Below are 22,691 nucleotides of genomic sequence, written 5' to 3' on the forward strand. Positions count from 1 at the left end.
TTGTTAAAAGGAAAATGCAAACTCCCTGTATCATGCCAGAATAAAAGAGCCATTTTCTGCTATGGGACAGGACAAAAGCCAAATTAATTAAGGGACTATTCTATTACTAATCTCAACTCTTTGATTCTATTCTGATTCTTTAAACTTTTCTTAAAGTATAAATTTTATATCAAAATTTACAAGATTAATATATATATACATTTTAAACTTTGTTAAGATATGAATGGTCATATAGAGTACTAACTAATTCTAGAAAAAAGGCTTCAGTTAGCTGCATATATATGTCTTTGTGTTCGAGTCTCTTATCAGTTTTCTGCAGGAAATCACGGCCAGGCCTAACATCACCTGAAGTCTCCGGAAAGAAGATGGGGCCCCACAACAACAACAACAACAACAATTCCACGTGGACAATAATAATATCACTAAGCTGACAAACATCATCTACAGATCAGCTTTGAACTACAAGGTGCTCAGAACAATTTTGAGATGACTAGCTGAGATGATCCAGTCTCAAAGACTACTTGAATAAGGACTTGAGATAAACCCTGAACTTTGGCTTTATACACAGACTGGATAATAATGAAGGATATAGTTACCTTTCCTAGAATTTGACAATTAACCTAAATTTTTCTTTCAGGATAAAGATAACTTCGCCCATACCCAGCAGGAAGCAATTTTAAGAATGACGCCCACATTGCCAAAGAAGTGGTGTGGGGCGGGTGGTTTTTTGGTTCTTTTAATGGGTTTTGGGTCTGGGATAATTTTCATTATTTAGGGGGGTAGGTTACAAGTTGTCAAGGGTTAGGAAAAAGGCTAAGCAAAGGAGATTAGATTTAAGGTTCTTGTTTTTTTAAAAAAAAAAAAAAAAAAAAAAAAAAAAAAAAAAAAAAAAAGAAAGAAAAGAAAAAGACAAATTACTAGTTTTAAATACTTTACATTATTACCAACTATTAGGATATAAAGAAATGAAAGTTAGTAGTTAGACATTACAATAGAAATTGTAGTCATATTAGATATGTTTTAAAAATTGAGCAGATATATTTTAGACAGGTCATCTTCAAACCCTTCAGAGATCTAACGAATATGGCATTTAAAATATTTTAATAACTTAGAAATTTTTCTTTTTTGAGACATGTCAGCTCCTGGCAGTACCAATCTACTTCAGAGAAAATATGGGCATTGAAGAAACTGCATATGGAGTTAATTTTCATTGTGGCAAAAGTTAGCCACTGGACAACAAAGTATCCTCAAATCAACAGGACAAAATGGACAGACAGAACACGAAACAAAGGACTACCGATTCCTGCCAAAACAAGTATGGTTATGGCTTTATCAGAAGGCATCTTCTGAGGCCAGGACAATATGGCACCATCCCTGAAGTGGCCTTCACAATCTGGAAAAGGTACAGTGCCCTTTTCTTTGAAGGCAGCTGAACAGGCAGTGGGCCGATGGCTTCTGTTGTGCAATGGAACAGCAACTGAAAGCTCACGCCTCTCAATAGTAGACTGGCATTTAATAGAGGGATGTGGAGAAGGGCATGCTTAGATGAAGCCATATATACACAGCCAAGAAGAATGGACAGCTGAATTCAAAAACCATCAACAATTTCCAGAATTTAAAATCCTGAATCATGACATGACACTAGTGGAATTCAGGTGTTTCTGGTACATGGACTGCTCTCACCCAGTGTGAGGTTGAACTGTTGACCTTGTGTACAACCTACTTCACAAATGAGTCTGTCAGATACCATAAGCCTATAGGCTGAAGATGATGCCCCAACACTGTGGAGAAACCTCAGGTGACTGTCCAGGCAGCTGGCTGTTTCTGTCAACTCACAAAAATTTTGGAAGTTGCTTTTGTGCACTTCCTGTTTTTATTTTTGTTAGCTAATATTATTTCCTTCTTGGGTCTCTGAGGGAGTTGAAGATTAGTTAGTTATAGTTCAAGATTAATTAGGATAGAAAGTGAATTAGATACATTTTGGACTTACTAAAATAGGATAGATAAGGGAATTATTTTCTCTGATTTGTCAAATACAAATGGACTAGACATCGTTTAGGTATTTGTTACTTGTATATATTGTATATAGTTATTGTACTTTTGTAGATAGTTTTTCTTTTGTTAGTTATAACCTTTTGCCTTTTTTCTTTTTATTAAAATAGAAAAGGGGAAATGTGGTGATATTTTATTTGTACTGAAATGTTATTTTAATTTTATGTTAATGAATAAAGTTGCCCTGGGGTCAGAGCTATTAGAGCCATAGTAAGAGCGTGGTGGTTAGAAGAGCTAGGTAGATTTCTGTGTGTTCAGGGATACAGCCAGTATTGGAGACATACGCCTTTAAGACCTGGAGGGCGGTACTTACAGGCAGTGATGAGGCAGTCATGTGGTTGGGTTTACAACCAATGAGAAGGCAGAACAGAAAGATTATTTAAACAGGGACACAGGAAGTACCTCCCTCTCTCGGGGAAGCTAGGAGCACTGGAGGAGGTAAGATTTTATCTCTGAGCTCTGACCTCTCGGCTTTTCTCTTTTACCTTGGCTCTGTGTTTCTTATTTTAATAATACGATTGGTTACATCAACAGGGGTCAGAGAATCTGAGTTTGCTTTACCCAGCAGGGCTGCATAATGGGATGATTTGGTCATGGGAGTGGTTACCAGGTGTTTTGAAGGGTCTACACTTGGCTATACATTATGCTTTGATCTTGAAAGGGGGAGGTCTTTTGCCTCTCCCCTTGGCAGTGTATAAAAAGCCCTTTGGAATAAACCTTGAGGCAGTTGGGTATTGACCCAGGGCCCTGCCAAAACTATCCTGTGTCTCTGTCTTTCCTCTCCGTCTTTATCTATATTTCTATCTAATACTTCCTCATTCCTCTCTCCTCCCCTCAAGAACCCTTCAACAGGTTGGAGCTGGTCCTCTGACAGACTCCCACAGTTTTGTTCTGTTTTGTTTTGTTTGAGACAGGATCTCCCAAAGGCTGGCCTTGAACTCATAATTCTCTCATCTCAGCCTGCTATGGCAATCACATTTCAACATGCTTATTAAAGGAGACATTCAAATCACAGGCATGGGGACGAATTCAAGATTTTGGTGAACAATAAGCTAGTCTGTTTCCAAATACCCATGTACAACTAGCATGTGTGTGCACCCTGGAAAGGTCAGGATTCTGGATATGGGAAGGATAAACTGCTTTGAATTATTTATATGTTTTTAATTCCTGGTCCTGATACCTTTTATGATCACTTAGTAGGTCTACCTCTTACTGAATGCATGTCCCCCTTTGTGGATGACCACTTTGGCACTACGGTGAAACAGGGGAAGAAAGTTCGGGAAGAGATCAGGCAACCAGCTGCTGCTTTCAAGTAATCATGACTGTGGACAACCTTTCCACTCCTGGGCTCATTGTTTATAAAATGAGGTTCTTGTTGCCTTGAAAACACTTTCAATTCTACCACTTTACAGTTATGTCTATGAGTGAATAGGTGATGTGTTTCTGGAGAGCAAACATGAATGATCACAGCCTAGGCTGGAAATCTCCATCGGTGTATAACTTTTGAGACCATTTTTACCAACTGCACCACCATCACCCCGCAATCCATCTACCAAAATATCACTCTTGAACAGTGAGGCTCAAAGAAAAACAGATGTTGAATGCTAGAATGGCACCGAGAAGCCGGACAGATGGGGAGGAGGTTCAAAGCATAACAGAAAGTTTAAAGGGATGCAGCCCTACCTCAGCACCTTCTTAACGGAGGAGGACGTGTTTCCCAGGCTCTTTACATTGAAAACGATAATCGCCATCCTTACAGAGCAGGCAGGGTTTTCACTGTGTATTCAGTTTTTAAAATTGTTCCAACATCAGAGAGCACTTATACATGAGAACCTGCCCACTTCTCATTCTTGCCTCTACACCCCAAAGGGAGCTACTGGCATCCCTTTCTCCATGCTGCTGTGGGGGAGGGGCATGCACTTGCAAGCACTCACACACATGCACACACTTATGGCACTTATGGACCAATACAGTAATGCCCCTTATCCCTGGTCTCAGTTATCACCAAGTCAGTCAGTCAACCAAGGTTCCCAAACACACTACAGTACAATAAGATCATTAGAGGGAGACCATATTCATGTGACTTTCATTATTGTATGTTGTTGCAATTATTCTATTTTATTATGGGTTATTGTTGATAACCTCATACCAGGCCTAGTTTACAAACTGAACCTCAGAGTTCATTACCACCCACAGTTTCCCACATCTGGTGAGGTTCCTGAAGCCCTTTGCCAAGATAAGAGGAAGAGTTGGCTGTATCCATTACATACTGTTCTGCCCTTGCTTTTAACTTAATGGGTTGGAAAGTTCCTTCTGTGTCTTTTATGTTTATCTCTTCTGTCCCATGGGCAATCCGTTATTACATGTGTGCATCACCAATTTTCTCATGGTCGACACTGCTGTTGTTTCCCATATTTGTGAGCAGAACTATAATCATGAGTCATTTCATACCCCTGTGAGTACATCTGTAAATTCCTCCAAACGGTGACTTCGACAGACGCTTTCAAGCTAATAGTCTTCCTCATCTCATTTTGTAGACGAGAAAAGGTAAGAATAAGTGGCTGTGAAGCAAGAGCTGGAGACAGTTAGCTTGCCAGGGGTAGGGTTTTTCTGATCTGGACCTGGACAAGTGTCTTAAGGTCGACGAAGCTTGGTGTGTAAGCATGAGTGGAGCCCCCCAGCGATTCAGAGAGGCACAGGCTGGAATAATGAGACTTGGCTGCAGCAAGCTGGAAAGCCACAGTGGCAGCTGTGAGCTGAGTAGTACCAATGGATGAGCAGACACTTTGTGAGCCACAGTGTGGAGACCAGCTTGGTAGGAGGCTTCCAGAAATAGCAGACACATGGTGTGCAGGCATATACACATATGCATGCGCGTGCGCGCACACACACCACACACCCTAGGACAAATGTTTGAGCCAGGCAGAGAAAGAGAACCCTTGGCCCAGGTAGGTTCCTGTCACCCACATCCGTGCCCATCAGGCCTTAGAATGAGGACAGTGACAGACAATGATAGATAAGCTTCAATGTAAGGTAGCTTTGTTTCACACACATATGCATAGACATACTTTAATATAAATATACAGAGGTATGTTTGTATACATGTTTAAGAGCAGATTAGGTTTGTGGCAACATTTAATGGGAAGTAGTGAGCCCTCATATACACATACAAACAACAATCGCCCCTTCAATGAACATCCCAGAAATTGGTTACAATTGTAGAAGTATTGGCACATCCTCGTCACGCAAAATCTCATTAGGATTCAGTCTTGGCGCTGAACAGTCTGTGAGTTGGCAAATGCATTTTTGTTCCTGTTCTTAGTGAGTGCTGCATTTACTCAGCTGATCTTTACAACATCTCCTGGGGAGGGGGCTGTTGTCATTCCCACTTGAAAGAGGACCCAAAGGAATGGGAAGGCTAAATGACTTGCCCAAGGTCAGGAACCTAGCTTGCATTCAAACTGAGGCTTGAACACACTTAGTTGAACTTGAACTTGTGTGTGTGTGTGTGTGTGTGTGTGTGTGTGTGCGTGCACGCGCGCGCGCGCCATGCACAGAGGATAACATTTCATAGCCCTTCTCTTTATCACCTGGTTCTTAGATTATTTCTAGCCCCCTTCTGTGTTGTTTTCTGAGCACTAGAGGAGGTTGTATAAACGTCTTATTTAGGCTGAACAGTCAACAGCCACTTATTCTTAGCTACAGTGAACAGCCATGAGTTTCTGTATTCACCATTCACCACTGTTCCCAACAAAAGAGAGATTTTTTTCCCCCATTAAGGCCAAGAATAGCATTTATCTATGGGATTATTTAGATATTTAGAAGGCAACTTGATGCTATGTCAATATAGCTAAATAATACTAGTAACTTCCCCACTAGGGCCTATGACTTCCCCAGCCATGTATATGTACATGTACATGTACGTGTGCGTGTGCGTGTGCGTGTGCGTGTGTATACATAGGCTGGTTTTACATTATCAGGGATCTTGAACAAGCCTCAGATCCAATCAGAGAGCAGTTGGTTGCCACCAGACTATCCGTGGCACTGGTGCGCACATGAGCTCATCTTGTGTAGTAGACTGCTACCGTACTTTTCACAGCTGGTAAGATCATCTCCGTCTATTCTCCCATAGCAGCCCCCACAGCACCTTCTGCAGCTATAATGCTAGCCAGCAGGGCAGAACTTTCTAACTCCACTTCAGCTTGATTTCTCTATATTCTGCAATCAAGACGTGTGGTGTCTTCAGCAGTGAGATCCTATCATCTAGTTCCAGTGGGAAGACGAGAAGAGAGTCAAAAGCTTGCAGTGTTTGAGTCTCTGGAGACGCCCTCAACAACAGCCATGCAGGGGGTGTCACATACCTGGCACTGGAAGTTTTGTTTAGTAGCCCATGGCTTCTAGAACCATGTTGAGTACCTCCCTTCTAACTATTTTTTAAATTTCATTTTTGAAAACTTTTTTTTTTAAATTTAGCTTACAAAGTAGTGGGCTTCCTTGTAGTATTTTCTAATACACAAAATTTGGTTTCCCTTCCCCACCCAGCCCCTTTCCCCGTGTCCTTACTTCCTCCCTCCCAACTTAGGCCTCCCTCCAACCCTCAGCGTCCCTATTTACTTTCATACCACACGTTTCATTACCCCCCCCCCCCACACACACACACACACACATTCCTTCCCTCCAAGCTTCCTTTTCCCTTCGCACAGGCCTTTTCTGGTCTCCCGCCCTTCATACACAGCTTCTCTCACATGAATACACATCTCTGAAAATGAGAAGCTAGGATTCGCATATGGAAGAGAAGATGGGGATAATTGTCTTTCTGAGCCTAAATTAACTCAATGTGGCATTTTCTGGTCCTATCCCTTTTCCTGTAAATGCCATAATTTCCTCTTACAGCTGAATAAAAGTCCGTTGTGTGTATACATGACACTTTCCTAACCCATTCTTCTGTTGAAGGGGATCCAGGCTAACTTTATTTCTTTGATATTGTGGACAGAGCAGCAGTAAACATGGATGAGCAAGTATCTCTGTGGCAGGATATAGAGCCCTTTGGGTATATACCAAGGCATGGCATATCTGGATCATATGATAGTTGTGTTTTAAGCCTTTTGAGAAACTTGCACATTGATTTCCAAAGTGACTGCAGCACCAATTCACACTCCCACCAGGCTGAATATGGGGTCTTCTTCCCCATGACCTCATCAGCATCACTTTCATTTGTTTTCTTGGTGACGGCCCTTCTGACTGAGGTGAGATGGACTCTCACAGGAGTTTTAATTTTGCATTTCTCTGATGGCTAAGCATGTTGAACATTTTATAAAGCTTTTACTGGCCATTTGTATTTCTTCTTTTGAGAACTCTGTGTTCAGTTCACTAGACTATTTTAATTGGGCTATTTGTTTTCTTTTTTGTTTCTTAGTTATTTGTATATTCTAGATATTAATCTCATATATATATATATATATATATATATATATATATTTGGCAAAGATATTTGCCCAATCTGTAGGTATCTTCTCACTCAGTTAACTGAACAAAAGATTTTTAAGGACCAGGGAGATAGCTCAGTGGGTAAAAGTATGAGCCATACAAGCCCGATGACTTGAATTCAATACCCAGGACCCACATAAGAAGTTCTCAGGCCAGCTGGCCGGGAGTGTAGCATGACAGAAACAAAATGCCCTGAAGGAAGGAGGAGAAGCAGAAGTGGCCGCTGTTTTCATTTCACAAGGTCCCATTTGCACGATGTTGGCCATGTTTCCTGAGCAACCATAGCCTTATTCAGAAAGTCCTTCTTTCCCATGCCTATTATTCCGAAGTATTTTCTCTACTTTAGCCGCTAAGAGTTTCAGGTGCTATGTTAAGGTCTGTGATCCACTTGGAGTTAATTTTTGTGCACAGTGGTAGATAAAGCTCTAGCTTCGTTCTTCTACCTGTTTCCCAGTAATATTCGTGTTGGGGCATCTAAGACCTACTCTCTTTAATCAACATGGTCAATGAATTCTGATGGGTTTCCAGATTACCCATGAATCATTTGGAAGGGAAAGCAGTTTTCCACCTTCCTCTCTTGGTTTCTTTTCCTATAAACTTTTCGCTAACACGATGAAACAGAACCAAGCTGCCTTGGGAAACTGACTCGATATGGGATTTCTGGCTCATCAAATTCAAATTCAAGTCATTCCCATTGTTGCTACATAGTAATTGCTTAATGGATTGTTGTTAGGATTGTGTGTGAGGACTTTCCTGCATGCAAGTGTTTCAGATCACCAAGGTTAGTCTGTGCTTCCCAGATTTGAGGATTAAGTGAAGATATTGTTGGTGTATAATGGACAGTAGACCTTCTGCTGACCCGTTCCTGACCCGGGAACAAAAAAGAAGTCCAGAAACAAGAATTTCATTTGAGTCTTTGTAATTAGGGCCATGGCCGCCATTCTGGTTTCTGTTTGGAGAAGGAAAATGAACAGTAAACCAGGAGGATTAGAGAAGCGCGCGTTAACTGGCTTTCTAATGAGCCAAATAATTTGTAAAAGTAACAATAGCAGTAAATCGGAGGTGATGTGGTCTCGGAGGAAAGATTGCATTTTAATGAATTACTGTTCAATTTGTCCTTAGCTGGAAACTCCCCCATCTCCTTCTCCTCTCACAGTATAACTTAATGAGCCCCTGAAAAGCCACATAGCCAAACCAATTTCAGAGTCTTAGTATCATCTGAAACTCTATGGTGGTGGTGATAATGGAGGGTGGGGGATATTTCTGTACAAAAGAAATATCGGGAAAATGTTCTAGATTGGCTGTCACAGGTGACTTAATACTTTTGAACTGAGTGTAACCCAGCAGAAATCATAAATACCATAGGAGTTGGGAAGGAAGTTGGGACATACAAAAAGGAATTGTAACAGGAAAACGGTATCTTGCTCCTCTAGCCCTCTGTAAATTATGGATTATATAGATATGCTTGAATTTATACCGGAGGCATCTCAGAAATCCGGAGAAGCTTAATTGACTTTGATTTCCAGACAGTATCCCTTGAGTTTTCTGTAAAAATTGTAAAATCTCCCTTCTGACTTTCTGTGGTTGCCTGGAGCTTATTGCGTGTATTTTATTGGAATCAGGATGATAAATGAGTGATTTGATCATTAAAGTGTGAGGCAAAGAAATAGAAAATAAGGAAATCTGAATAAATTTAGAAATGTCTTCTTAAAAGACTCAGCTATGATAGAGCTTTGTGGCTGGAATGACTAAAATCATCCTAGTGGGTAAATTAATCCTGCTGCTTGCTTAGCATTAATACCGATTTCAAGGTGGGATGAAAGCAATGAACCTGATTTTGCAGAAATGGCGCAGGCGTCCATCCATCCAGTTATCTTCCACACCACTGTTTCTCCAGTGAGGATAATGCCTCCTTATGAAAGATGGGCCACTGACCAAAGCTATTCTTAATGCTACCCTTTTGAAGGAACTTCAGAGACTTCCAGTCTTTAGTAACAGTGGCAGTTGTATGTCTTTATCTTTTAAGACTATATCTGCTATTTGCGAAACATCAGAAAGTACCAGGAGACAAGAAAATTTAAATTTTAAAACCACTTAGAGCCAAATCTTTAGAGTGATAGATCTGGATGATGCCTGTTAGGTTAAAAAAAAATAAGAAGAAAGAAAGAAAGAAAAAATCAGATATAACTAACTATGACTACAGAACATTGAACATTATTCACTGGTGCTTTCAAAACCCTTCAATTAACTTAGAAATCAATTCCAACATAAGAGCACCAGAGAGCTTTGAACAAAGGCAGTGCCCTCAGAACAGGTAAGTGGCGAGTCTGCCAAGGTCACCATTCTAAAAGCGATTACACCAATTTAAATGTTTGTTTAAAAAAAATCAATTGCATTACTTTCTGGGCTCGGTGTAATATAACAGGAATAATGCAGCCGAGTGCCAGCAGCTCTGGTTCCAACCCTTGCTGCTCCCTGTGACCTTGGACTATTTATGTAAGCTGCCTGAACTCTGCTTCCCAATCAGCAGCTGGAGATACTGATTCCCACCAAGATGGTGTGAGAGTGAGAAATGGAGTAGATGAAGCATGTATGAAGTGTGTACAGGTGGAGCATGTGGCTACATTGTTTAGTATGGTGATTGGTTAATATCTGATGGGTTTATATACACCTAGCCTTACTTCTAGAGGGACTAAAAGAGCCCTAACTGTCTTCTGTCTGTTAGCCAGGAAAGTATAATATTAATAAATAGATCCTGTGCCCAATATTCATATTAATATTGTTTTAATTTTTGCTTTTTAAAATTCTGTATTGACCCCTTAAATACTAATTACGGTGTGTTCAGAAAATGCACCAATAGACATCAAATAGCAGTTACACTGAATCTGTTATTGTTCTAAGTACTACACAAAGAGGCATCATCTGTATGATAACCCTATTATTATCTGTAGGTACTATTATTATGACTGTTTTAGAAACTATAAAATGTGGCATTTACTGTAAGTCATTCAAAGTCAAAGCTGGTAAGTAATAAAGCCAGAGTTGACCTTTTGTCTCTAGCCTGTCCTTTTGATCACTATAGCACCATATTACATAGAGTAAATGACAGGGTAATCTTCTTGTGGCTTGGTAGTTGAAGGATGCCAAGCACCGTTGATTTTCAATACTTGTAAATAAGGTGATGTCACTTCCTTTGGGGTCAAAAATCAAATGTGGTTAAATATTACAATATTATAGGGAGACAACCTTCTGGTAACTTCAGATCTCATAGATTAACTTTCAAAGCTGCTCCCAGAAAGGAGTGTCCAAGATCTTTCAACAAAAGCAATGCCCTTGGGACATCTAAGTATAGAGTCTGCCGGGCCAGGTTGCAAAGGATCAGGCCTCACATACCCATGCTGGCAAGCATTAGAAGACACATTCAGCTGCAGCTGTGGATGGAAGGTCAGTCTAGCTGGCAGTCTACGTCTAAGGTACAGGAGAGTCATAGCACATTGCTACCCAAACTGTTGGCATTCTGAATAAAAAGGGGGGAGGTGCTAATGTTGGGATTGAATTATGAAATGGGCCAGTCACAGAGGGTCAAATGGCTCCTGCTGAGGTGAGAGGAGAAATGTGGAGGCTGAGACCCAGGCAAAAGAGATTGAAATAACCCAGTGAATGAAGGACAGATGAGCTCTGCTCTGGTGCAAAGAAAGAGGTAGCCGCTGAGACCCTGGCAGGGTCCTTATGCCCATTAGGCTTCCTGTGTGAATTTCCTGTGTCAATTCCTTGAATGTACATAACCTCTGGGGGGGGCATGTCATGAAACCAGGAAGAGAGAGTGGAGCCTGGTAGGGACTTCTCATTAGAGTATCACCTTCATAGTTTTGACTACAGAATAGTATCCTTGTTATTAAGTGGGCTAGCTACTGTGACTAATTTTGCCATCTATTAATACTTATACATAACAGTTTGGGTCCAGTAGGAAGTAGATGAGTATTCAAATCAGGTAATATACAGAGACAAGAACTTAGTGTCAGGACTACTTATAAAAGCATAGCCTGTACAGAATCTCAGCGCTATTGTGGTCCATAAGACTAGAAGAGAAGGATGGGAACCCTCATCTCTTAATAGCTTTGCCCTTCAGGGTGACATGCTACTGTCAGAGATGACCTGAGAGAATGAATACCCCAACCCCAGACTCTTTCATCGCATTGTTATCTCACTCCTTGTTGGCCAAACTGCTGGAGTGTCCAGGGAGGCTGGCCTGGAAGCGCAGAGGCAGGCAAAGCAGCAGAGTGGCCCTGGTGGGGGAAGGGAAGATGTACAGCCACCTCTTCATCTGCAACCACACATTAGCTGATATCTAGCTCTCAGCAACATCTTTGTTCAGGTAGTCAGTCACCTGATTCAGAAATCATTGCAGGTACCACCTGCCAGGTCACGCTTCACGGTATCGGCTGCAAAGATATGGAGTGGAACAAAGTGTTTTGCTGGAGCAAGATAGTTCTATGCTGGAAGTGTTTCTCTGACCATGTGAGTGTCTAAGTGATTTTAGGAAGGAGAAATGCATTTACGGGTCCATCTTTAGGCTTCCATTATTACTAAATTTAACTTCCAAATAATCGGAAGGGCTTTAATGAACCCTGGTCTTCTTCAGTCTCGTCATTTATGTTAGAATTGTAAACAGATGCATTATATTTAAAGGAGCTGGCCATCCCAGGCTCTTGATAGCCTTTAAACTCCTTGTCAGAAGTTTCACCATTATCTAACTCAGGGAGTGAGGAAGGTTTATCAGGGAGGGAATACATGTGTGTTCTTACTTTCTCATCCTTTGTGCACTAGGAGAAACATTAGGAGCTGGGGAGGATGCCCAGGGGACGTTAGTTTGATCTCCAAAACCTGTATTTTAAAAAGAGCTGTGTGTGGTGTTGTGAGCACTTGCAATCCCAGCACTGGAGAAAGCAGAGACAGACAGATCACCGGGGCTCACTAGTGAGCTAGCCCAGCCTACTGGACTACGTTCCTGGTCAGTGAGAGACCCTGTCTTTAAGAAAAGAAAAAGATAGACTGCACCCGAGGAAAGACCAAGGTTGTCCTCTGGCTTCTGTGTGCCTACACACACATATATTCATGCACACCTGCACACATATGAACTCGTAAGTGTGAGCACACACCTAAGAACCATTAACCTCAACATATACAGGATGCACACATATACATGTGTTGAATCCAAGGCATAATCCTGTTTAGTAACCACAATTGTTTATTGCTATGGACATTAATCTACCTCAGGGTTATATGCTGCCCTTGCCATGACTGACAGACATCATATTACTGAAATAGTATATTATATGTGGGTGTTAAGGCAGACTTCAGTCTCAAGAAGTGGGACTTGACTGCCAACTCCAGTGGGGAAAGATTAAAAAAAAAAAACAGGCATTAAATGCTTTAGAGGTAGATGTATAAATATGGAGTTTACTAAGGCTGAATGGACCCAGCCACTTGTGCTGAGCAGGCACAAGAAGGTAAATTAAGCTTGAAAGGATGAAAGTTTAGTCTGGCCGGGCGGTGGTGGCGCACGCCTTTAAACCCAACACTCGGGAGGCAGAGGCAGTGGCAAGTGGATCTCTGTGAGTTTGAGCCCAGCCTGGGCTACAGAGTGAGTTCCAGGAATAGACGCAAAGCTACGCAGAGAAACCCTGTCTCAAAAATAAAAAAGTTTAGTCTGGCCCTTTCCTAGAGGCACCTGGGCTCAGGCATAAAAAGCTTAAATGAGCACATATATAAAATCTCCTATATAATAGAATCAAAATTTCTTTTTCATTTCAACACCCCACTCCACTTTTAACTTTTTCCATACATCTGCATGATTATCACCACTCTTGACAACACACACACACACACACACACACACACACACACACACACATGCACACACACACAGAATAATATGGATATTACAACCTGGCTTTTGTTCTTTTATACATTCTGTCTTGTCTGCAGCCACACCTTTCTTCTAAAGCTATTTTTGAATAACACACACACACACACACACACACACACACACACACACAACAGTCAATTGCCAACGTTTGGCAACAAGTTAAGGAAACATGAATGAACGTAAACATACAGCCTTCCCTTCTATCAATCTCAAAGTAATAAGAATCTTGGCCAACAATAACAAATATGTGGATTTGGCCTCTGAGTCATGAAATTCTGTGTTCTAAACATTCTGCATCAGTGGGATGCCTTCCTTTTGTTTATTTTCTCCAGGCTAAGGAACATTCCTGACTGGGGAACCGGAAGTGGTCTGTGCTTCCCCACTGGAACCCCGCAGGCTCTCTGGGTCCTGCCACGCCCCTCCTCATGCTGTAGGTGCCCCCAAGGATGAGAGAGACTTTCCTGCCTACATCTCCCTGGTCCACAGCCCTTTCACAGCTAGAGGAGGGGAGTTTCCTTTCACCAGCTCCTCCTCCTCCCTTTGCTCCGCCTCTTGAGGTGCCTGAACCACTCTCAAGGTCCCAGTTGGGTGGTAGTCCTGAGCTCTTGGATGCTGGTGAGCTCATGAAATGCAGAACCACAGCACTTATGGGACCAGAAGGTGACATAGCAGCCTCCACTATTTTCACTATGGGCTCCTTCCATGTCTTGAACCTATTTCTATTTTGCATTCATCACCACGTATTATAATTATTGAAGCTATCTGTCTTTGAAGGCCAGGATCTTGTCTTAGAAACGTCTGAATCCCCTTTGCCCTATACAATGTCTGGCATGTGTCCAATAAAGGCCAATGAGGTCTACAGACTTAAATGTGGGAGAATGTTATATCACTCGTATTCTCTAATGGGAGGAAAATGTTGTTATACTCAAACTACATGCTTCGAATAGTATTTCCACAAAGAACTTTCCTTGTCAGGATTTGGTATATGCACATGTACAAAAAAAAATTCCATTTTGGTTGAATCAATGTATCTGCTAGTCAGATACAATTTAACTCGGTGCTGTAATGCCTCTGTGAATAGAGAAGGCCATTTTCACAGAAAACAGTGCCTTTGTCCGCTCTGTACCTGGTATCAAGAACTGCTAGCCATTCAGGTCATTGTGTTTCTAACACTGACCCCACACAGCCGGGATGCCTCACAGCGATAGCACCCAGGGAAGCCTGGTGTGTTCCTCTCAGTGGAAACTTGTCACGTGGTCATTAGAACTGGGTTGGTACACAGGCCAGTGCCCCTGCAATGCGTTGGTGTCTGTTGTCTGGATCTGAGCCCCAGTAAAGGAAACAGGGACAGTGACTTTGTAATGTGTTGGATATTTGTTTTGTATTTTCCACAATCTGCTGGAGGCCCCCTAACCAGGTGTGCCTCAGGACCAACGTTCGCTTTTCTCTTCCACTTCATTCACTTCTGTGAAAGCCTCCGTGAAGGCTATTCTTATTTTGGGGAAACATTCTTGTATTCCGGCCCCAGTTACTGTTCTCAGGGTTTAATGACAAGAGTCTACAATTTTTTTTTTTTTTCAGAAGAGACTGATTCTGCTCTGGCACTCTTTTCAATTAGGGGACAGTAGTTTAGGATTGGTAAACCATCATTATTTTCTAATGAGACTCAGTCAGGGGCGGGTCCACCACAGTGGGAGCCAGGATGTGATACTCCGCTTGAAGGTAGATGGACAGCTCCAACACAGCCTCCTTTCCTGTTTGGTCTGTCAGGAATGTTGGGATGGAATTGCTCTGGCTGTGGTGGGGAATTGAGTGGAGTATAATGAACGCTGATATTAAGAGGTGATTGGGTGCCCCTATCTGCCTGCGGCTGTGACATTTAAGAGTACATCCTGCCACGTGTTTGAAAGACAAGAAAAGAAGACAATGAGAGAAACCCACACATGCTCTTGAACCTGTGCCCCGGTCAGCTTTCTGTTGCTGTGATAAACCACTCTGACCAATTGACTCTCCTCAATTTGAGGAGAGAAGGGCTTATTTCACCTTACAGCTTCCAGGCATCACTTCGGGGAGTCAAGGCAGGAGCACATGGCAAACAATGAAGCAGAAATCGCAGAGGAACACGTTTATTGGCTTGCTCAGCTAACTATTATACAGCCCAGCTCCACCTGCTTAGGGATGCCATGCCCATAGTGGGCTGGGCCCTCTGGCATCAATTAGCAATCAAGAAAAATGCCTCACAGACATGGCATCAGGCCATTCTGGTCTAGGCAATTCCTCAATTGGGGTTCTGTCTTCCCTGGTGGCTGGATTGTGTGAAGTTGACAGCTGGAGCTAACTATGACAGCTCTTTTACCATAGGTCTCTGGAAACCCAAAGAATCCTGCCTGGTTTCCTTGTTCACTATAGTCTTTGTGTCTGTTTCTATAGACACTGTGTACAGGTTGGGCTTAAAAGCTAGTGTGAGTGGTATGTGTACACATGGGGTTTGCATTCCAGTGCACACACATCTGGAGGCCAGAGGGGGATGTCAAACACCCTCCTCCTTGATTGTTCTCTACCGTACTGTTTTAGACAGAGTCACTATTTAAATATAAAGCTCTCCATTTTGGCTAGGCTAGCCAGTGGGCAAGCTCCCAGGATCCACCTGTCTCCATCCCCCCAGTGTTGGAGTCACAGACACCCACAGCCATGTATGTCTTTTTCACATGCTCAGTATTTGAACTTGGGTCCTCCTGCCTTCACAGCAATTGCTATCACCCACTGGAGCCATCAGCCCTGTCCTTTAAAAGCTGCTTTTGTGAGGAGAATGGATAACAGTTGGAAGTTTCCTCACAAACAGGTGGAGACCTACCCTACCCATACTTTCTAAAAATTAGCCATGGACTCTAGTTTCAAATGTCATGGCATTCACAGAATTACAGAATTTTAGATCCAGGGCACACGGAGAAAGTTCTTGAAACTGCCTACTTTGTGTATTTGTCAATACTCTGGTTTCTAGGGAGAAAGTGTTTCTGGGTCAAATGAATTAGAGAAACCCTGCATTTTGTAACTTCCTCCCCTTGGGTATTTACAGTGAAAAGTTACTTGTCAGTCAGCTGGTCCCAAGGGTAGTCAACTAGAGATATTAACTAGAGATTCTTACATGTAGAGATTCGTTCTACATGTAAGAAAAGAACCTCGTGTCTTTGTGGAGGTCTAGAAAGATAAACCCTTGTTGGAGGTTAAAGAGCCAGAACCTATTGGTGGTTACCAGCATCCCCAGAAAGGCTGCATCTTTACACACAGAGCAACGATGTCAAAAGATTCCAAGATGATATACGCCACCGCCCACCCCCCAAATGTATTTGAAGAGTTTTCTAAAGTATCTAGGATCCTAGTTTAGAGAGATTTATCCTTGAGTAGATGGGGAAATATGCCAAGTGGCCCATCCAATTGAGTAATACTCAATCCGTAGACCTCAGAAAATGCAACCTGAATAGCGTGAAGAGCAAAGTGCCCGCGAAGCTCTCAGTGTGGGGGCCTGGGAGGGAGAATGCAATAAGCAATTAAACAAGTAAATATGTAATTACAAATTACGATACGTGCGTGAAGAAGAGAGTACTGTCAGATTAGGTTAAATTTGCAATCGTGTCTTAATTGACCCAGATTCAGAAGGGATCAATAGCGGGTGTTTTATGTCTATCTTGATGCTCAGCTCATAGTTACACTTTGAACCACCCAGCAGCCTCTCTCCTTGTTTCTTTCAGCCCCCGTGGAGCAAAATGAGAGCACAGTGAGCCAGCTCAGCCTCTCCCCAGTCATCCCCGGCCCCCGACGCCCACCATGAACCACTTGGAGGGCTCCGCGGAGGTGGAGGTGCCCGACGAGGCGCCAGGAGGGGAGGTGAACGAGTCCGTGGAGGCCGACCTGGAGCACCCCGAGGTGGAGGAGGAGCAGCAGGCGCCCCTGCAGCCCGCAGGCCGCCACGGTGCCGCCGTCGAGGATCCCCGCGCGCAGCAGCCACAGCCGCAGCAGCTGCAGCAGCAGCAGGAGGAGGAGGAGCGCGGGGAGAGCCTGGCGCGCTCAGCCAGCACCGAGAGCGGCTTCCACAACCACACGGACACGGCCGAGGGCGACGTGCTCGCAGCGGCCCGCGACGGCTACGACGCGGAGCGCGCGCACGACCCCGAGGATGAGAGCGCCTACGCCGTGCAGTACCGGCCCGAGGCCGAGGAGTACACGGAGCAGGCGGAGGCCGAACACGCCGAGGCGGCGCACCGGCGCGCGCTGCCCAACCACCTGCACTTCCACTCGCTGGAGCACGAGGAGGCCATGAACGCGGCCTACTCGGGCTACGTCTACACGCACCGGCTCTTCCACCGCGCCGAGGACGAGCCCTACGCCGAGCCCTACGCCGACTACGGCGGCCTCCAGGAGCACGTGTACGAGGAGATCGGGGACGCGCCCGAGCTGGACGCGCGCGACGGCCTGCGGCTCTACGAGCAGGAGCGCGACGAGGCGGCCGCCTACCGCCAAGAGGCCCTGGGCGCGCGGCTGCACCACTACGACGAGCGCTCGGACGGCGAGTCCGACAGCCCCGAGAAGGAGGCCGAGTTCGCGCCCTACCCGCGCATGGACAGTTACGAGCAGGAAGAGGACATCGACCAGATCGTGGCCGAAGTCAAGCAGAGCATGAGTTCGCAGAGCCTCGACAAGGCGGCCGAAGACATGCCCGAGGCGGAGCAGGACCTGGAGCGCGCCCCGACTCCAGGAGGAGGACACCCCGACAGCCCCGGGCTGCCAGCACCGGCGGGGCAGCAGCGGGTCATGGGACCCCCGGGCGGCGGTGAGGCTGGGCAGCGGTACAGCAAGGAGAAGAGAGATGCCATCTCGCTGGCCATCAAGGACATCAAGGAGGCCATCGAAGAAGTGAAAACCAGGACCATCCGTTCGCCTTACACCCCCGACGAACCCAAAGAGCCCATCTGGGTCATGCGCCAGGACATTAGCCCCACGAGGGATTGTGACGACCAGAGGCCCATGGATGGAGATGTAAGTATGTACAGGTTCGGGCTGGCTGGACTCCAGGCCCTTGGGAGGGGAGACTTGAAGCTCTGTGGCCTTGCAAGTCTTTGAGAAATGATTTTGTTGGTAAATGGTCTGTGGGGGCGCTATGCACCTCCCCATAGTAGTTTCACCCAGTGCGGCGCCAGCAGAAGGGCATTAAGAGTGGATCCCACTTATCAGACCCACAAGGCATCCCTGTGCTTTCCAGATGGTACCCAGAGGGTTTGCTGAGAGTTACATTCTTGGGCCCTTGCCCACCCCCACACTCTCCTCCTAGTGCTCATTGAGAAAGTCTGAACTAGGGTCCCAGAATTTGTATCAAGTCTGCATTAGTTGGAGGGGATTTTGCAAAAACACCATCCATCCTGTAAGTACAAGGTCTTCAAGGGGTCCTGAGATGAAGGAGTAGCCCATGTGAGAAAAAGAACAAGGTGTGTGGAAATGGGATTGGAACGGTGGCCTAGCACGGGGTGGGCATCTGAATCAAGTTTTAACCGGAGACCAGCCTGACCTCGGGTGTGTCTGGGCACCAGGGAAAGGAGAGTACCTCCACCAAAGTCTTTTTTTTTTTCTTTCTTTTGATTAATCAGCAGTTCAACTAACCACACGTAAAAGGCAAAGAATGGCACCGTGGAGGGTCTGTATCCAGCCCTGTCATGAATGAACAAGGCATCAGAGAGTCAAGACAAGGTTCTTTGCAGTAGGCCGAAGCATCAGTCAAAAGCGGTTCTGAGATTTCTCAACCTTTATTTTCTAGGATGGCAGGGTTCAATGTCATCCCAACTAACAGGGTCCACGGCTATCCTCTGGACCCTGGGCCCCAATCTGAGAACCTTTGCCATGACACCATATCCTAAAGATTTGGACGGCCACTGTGGCCTCTTCAGTGGAAATCCCTGTGCCCCGCCAGGTGCTCTGCATCACCCCACCCTCCCCAACGCACACCCACATACCCTGTGGCTCCCAGTATCACCCCACCCTCCCCAACGCACACCCACATACCCTGTGACTCCAGTAAGCTTTTGTCACTTCACAGAAGGCATGTTTTCTATTTAAAACCAGATGTGCCTCTCTGGGAAGAGCTGCAGGCAGAGCTGGGGCCGCCTCTGTCCACAGCTTTATTTGCCATTTGTGAAATTGGAGACCGTGCCAAGCTCAGGTGTCACAGTCTGTTGAAAATAAATCAAGAAGCCTAACCTTTGCCCCTCTACCTTGCTATAAAAGTGCTTTTTTTTTTTCTCTAACTCTCGCTTTTCTGTACTCTCCCGTAATTTCTAAGCAATTTCATTTTAAAATGGAGCTTGAGGATGGAGAAGGGCCAGGAGGTTAAATTCAATTTCATTTTATCTGGTCCGCACACTGGCCTCCTCCATCAGCATCCTTAGCTGCATCAGCCCCTTGCAATGACCTACTAACCATTTGACCCCGAGCTTCACTCTGAGCCCCCAGGAGAGTGGCGGGGCTAGGACAGCTTTCGTTCATTTGAACTAGGAGGACGCTTTAAGCCTCTTGTGTAATGTTTCACTCAAAACAAAATTTATTATAAAATCTTGAATGATACTCAGGACCCCATACCATCAGAAATTTATCTTGATGCTAAGGAATCGGTGAGTAGGGCTTACCGGGGTATGAAGGGTTAACAGAAAGCAAAGCCCAAAACCTATGCCATAAAATATGCCCCCATCATCCTTAAGCTGTTGGATCCGTGGGTCATATTTCATCTGCCATGCTATATTTATAGGGAAGATCTTCATTTGCTTCCCCTTTGATGGTATTGTTCCACCTCACCTCAGCTTCAGAAAAGTATTTACTGAAATCTCATTCCACGCATGCTGTCATAGAAAATGGAAAGGCACCGTTAAAAAATACTGTGGTCTGCAGTCTGCAAGAGTCTTCTTAAGAATGCAGATCTCTACCCTTCTTCTGGAAGCCCAGTGCTGAGGCAGGGCCTGCTGGTCTGGTGTGTTTGTTTGTTTGATTCGTAAATTCTCCCTGGGATCTCAACTGTATGAAAGATTGAGAACCACTGATTCAAAGAGAGGGACCCACTTAGGAGCTGTAGACTTGAGACTTTCTTCAGTGAAAGAGTGTACCACTGTGGTTATGGTCTGCAGAAACAGAGAGCCCTGAAATTCTTATTCCAAAGGCCACCGTGTGTTTAAAAAAAAAAAAAAAAAAAAAAAGCGAAATCAGAAAGTGCAAAGGACCAGGTGGAGGGTGAGAACAGCCATGTTACCAGTTGGCAGAGGTGATGGCTAACAGTTAAGTTTGCTTTGGACAGGTCTGCCCACTCCCCTGTAGCCCCAACACTGCACACGTAGAACAAGCAGGCATTATTTGCTGGTGCAGTAGACAGAATGAGAAACGGGGATCCGTTATCCACGACCACATGTTCTCCTTACTGAAATGACAGATGCTCAGCACCAAGAGAAAGCAATTATTTTCCGAAGACCTGACAATAAGACATGTGCTTTTGGTCTAGTAAGGACTTTCTATCTTCTAGGTACGTTTGAGAACTTTCTTCCAACCTCTCCTTGAAAAATACTGATAGTGAATGATGTGTTCTGAAAAGGTCGCTGTTCACTGGCCTCTCTGTCTCCAGGCAGCACAGCCATTCAGGGACAACTGTTTTGACATCAGCCAGCACAGTGCATGTGCATGCTAGGAGATCTGAGCTACTCTGAATGGTAGTGCAGACTGCTAGCTGCTCACCTCTACTCTCTCCTAAAACTTCATTAAAATGATAGTAAGGCAATAAAAATCAGAAAAGCAGCAGCAGAAGGTGAGGATAATAAATTGTTGTTGAATTCATTGGTAATACTGGACATTCTCATGCTAGGCCGGATTTCCAGTTCCTTTTCAAGTTAGAGAGGCTTGAAAGGGAAATTTGTCATCCCTGGAAATTCCTAGGAGGCAAGGCCAGTGACATGTGCATGACATTGGGAAGTGTATTACTTCCAGGCAGGAGCAGCAGAAACCACGCTTCTTGCTTCAATTGCAGCTAACCCAGAAGCCAGATGGTAAGAGTGGTATGGCCCCGAGTACAGCTAGGTCCTGCTTCCCCAGAGTGAGCAGGATTCCCTGGTGACCCCAGTGAGACATGGAGGCAACCTGAGTTGAGGCCACAGGAAATGGGGGGTTGGTATGTTCCTACTGCATGGCCTGATCAGTACTGTGTAATTCACTGGGGAGGTTTCTGCTTCCTCCTTTCTACCAGGATTTCTGAGGATTTGAACATAGACACCTCAGAAAGGCTCGGGAACTTGAAACACCCCAGGCTTCAGATAACAGGAACATGAGAACATGGTTGGGAATGAAGGGTTGGCCAACAGGTCCTCACAGGAGACATTAGACCTCTGGGTATCTCTAGTGTGTGCAGCCAAGTGATCCTTTCCTGCAGCTGTGTGGCTTCTGGAAGTAAGGGAGGCATGTCATTGTCGCCCTAAACAAAAACACAAATAAGGGGGGGGGGACTCTACCACAGGAAAAATAGGAGAGGACCCCCTCAGGTGGATGAAGAAGAGGCACTGGATGGCTACTATGCAGAAAGCCAAGGCAGCCCCCAACCCAGAGCCTCTCGGACCCCAATGGGAGGCCCCCAGAAAGAAGAAAGAGATCCTGATGAAGAGAGGTCCTGATGGATTAGCAGAAGTAGAGGTGATTTGAAGATGGATTGGCATATGTTGTCAACCAACCCATAGAACACTAATCAGAAAAACAATTCGAACAGTTCCAATTTCCTTTGGTTATTGGCCTTTCTGAAAACAGTTGCGTGAGTCAGAAATGCAGTAGTGTATGCGTGCAGCTGAGCTGGGAAGATCATAGGCGCAGTCTTCAGAATGCAAACACTGAACGTCAGTGAACCAGAAATGTGCAGTAGAAAGGGCGTAGACTTTAGTACTTGCAGTTGAATCCAAGAAGTAATGTCTAAATCTGAAAATGAAAGTGAGGCCATATAAATACATTACCTCTGAACATGAAAGCAAATGTAGAAGAAAGTTGCAGAAGAATTGGAAATGGAGCCATCAAGTGAGGAGCAGCGTGAAAAAGAATTTGAGTTTTGCCCCAAGCTGTACAGTATGATGTGACTTTGAAAACTATTTGTGGATTTATATGGAGATGGTTCACTGAACAAAGAGATCATCTCATTGCCCTGTTTTCTTGAACAAAAATA

The 22,691-nt window shown here is 44.5% G+C and overlaps 1 protein-coding gene across 5 annotated transcripts in view; it reads left to right on the plus strand.

Moving 5' to 3' along the window:
- The window catches only part of Apba1 (amyloid beta precursor protein binding family A member 1), a 222,495-nt gene that overhangs the window by 130,066 nt on the left and 69,738 nt on the right, over positions 1 to 22,691 (plus strand). For all 5 annotated transcript variants that reach the window (XM_076561382.1, XM_042261998.2, XM_042262000.2 and 2 more), the window contains exon 2: positions 17,218 to 18,502. In XM_076561382.1, the coding sequence (XP_076417497.1) occupies positions 17,294 to 18,502 (1,209 nt within the window). In that variant the 5' untranslated portion in view covers positions 17,218 to 17,293. The remainder of the gene's footprint in view (positions 1 to 17,217; positions 18,503 to 22,691) is intronic.

The sequence above is a fragment of the Peromyscus maniculatus genome, chromosome 1 (assembly GCF_049852395.1).
Source record: "Peromyscus maniculatus bairdii isolate BWxNUB_F1_BW_parent chromosome 1, HU_Pman_BW_mat_3.1, whole genome shotgun sequence".
Classification (NCBI taxonomy): domain Eukaryota; kingdom Metazoa; phylum Chordata; class Mammalia; order Rodentia; family Cricetidae; genus Peromyscus; species Peromyscus maniculatus.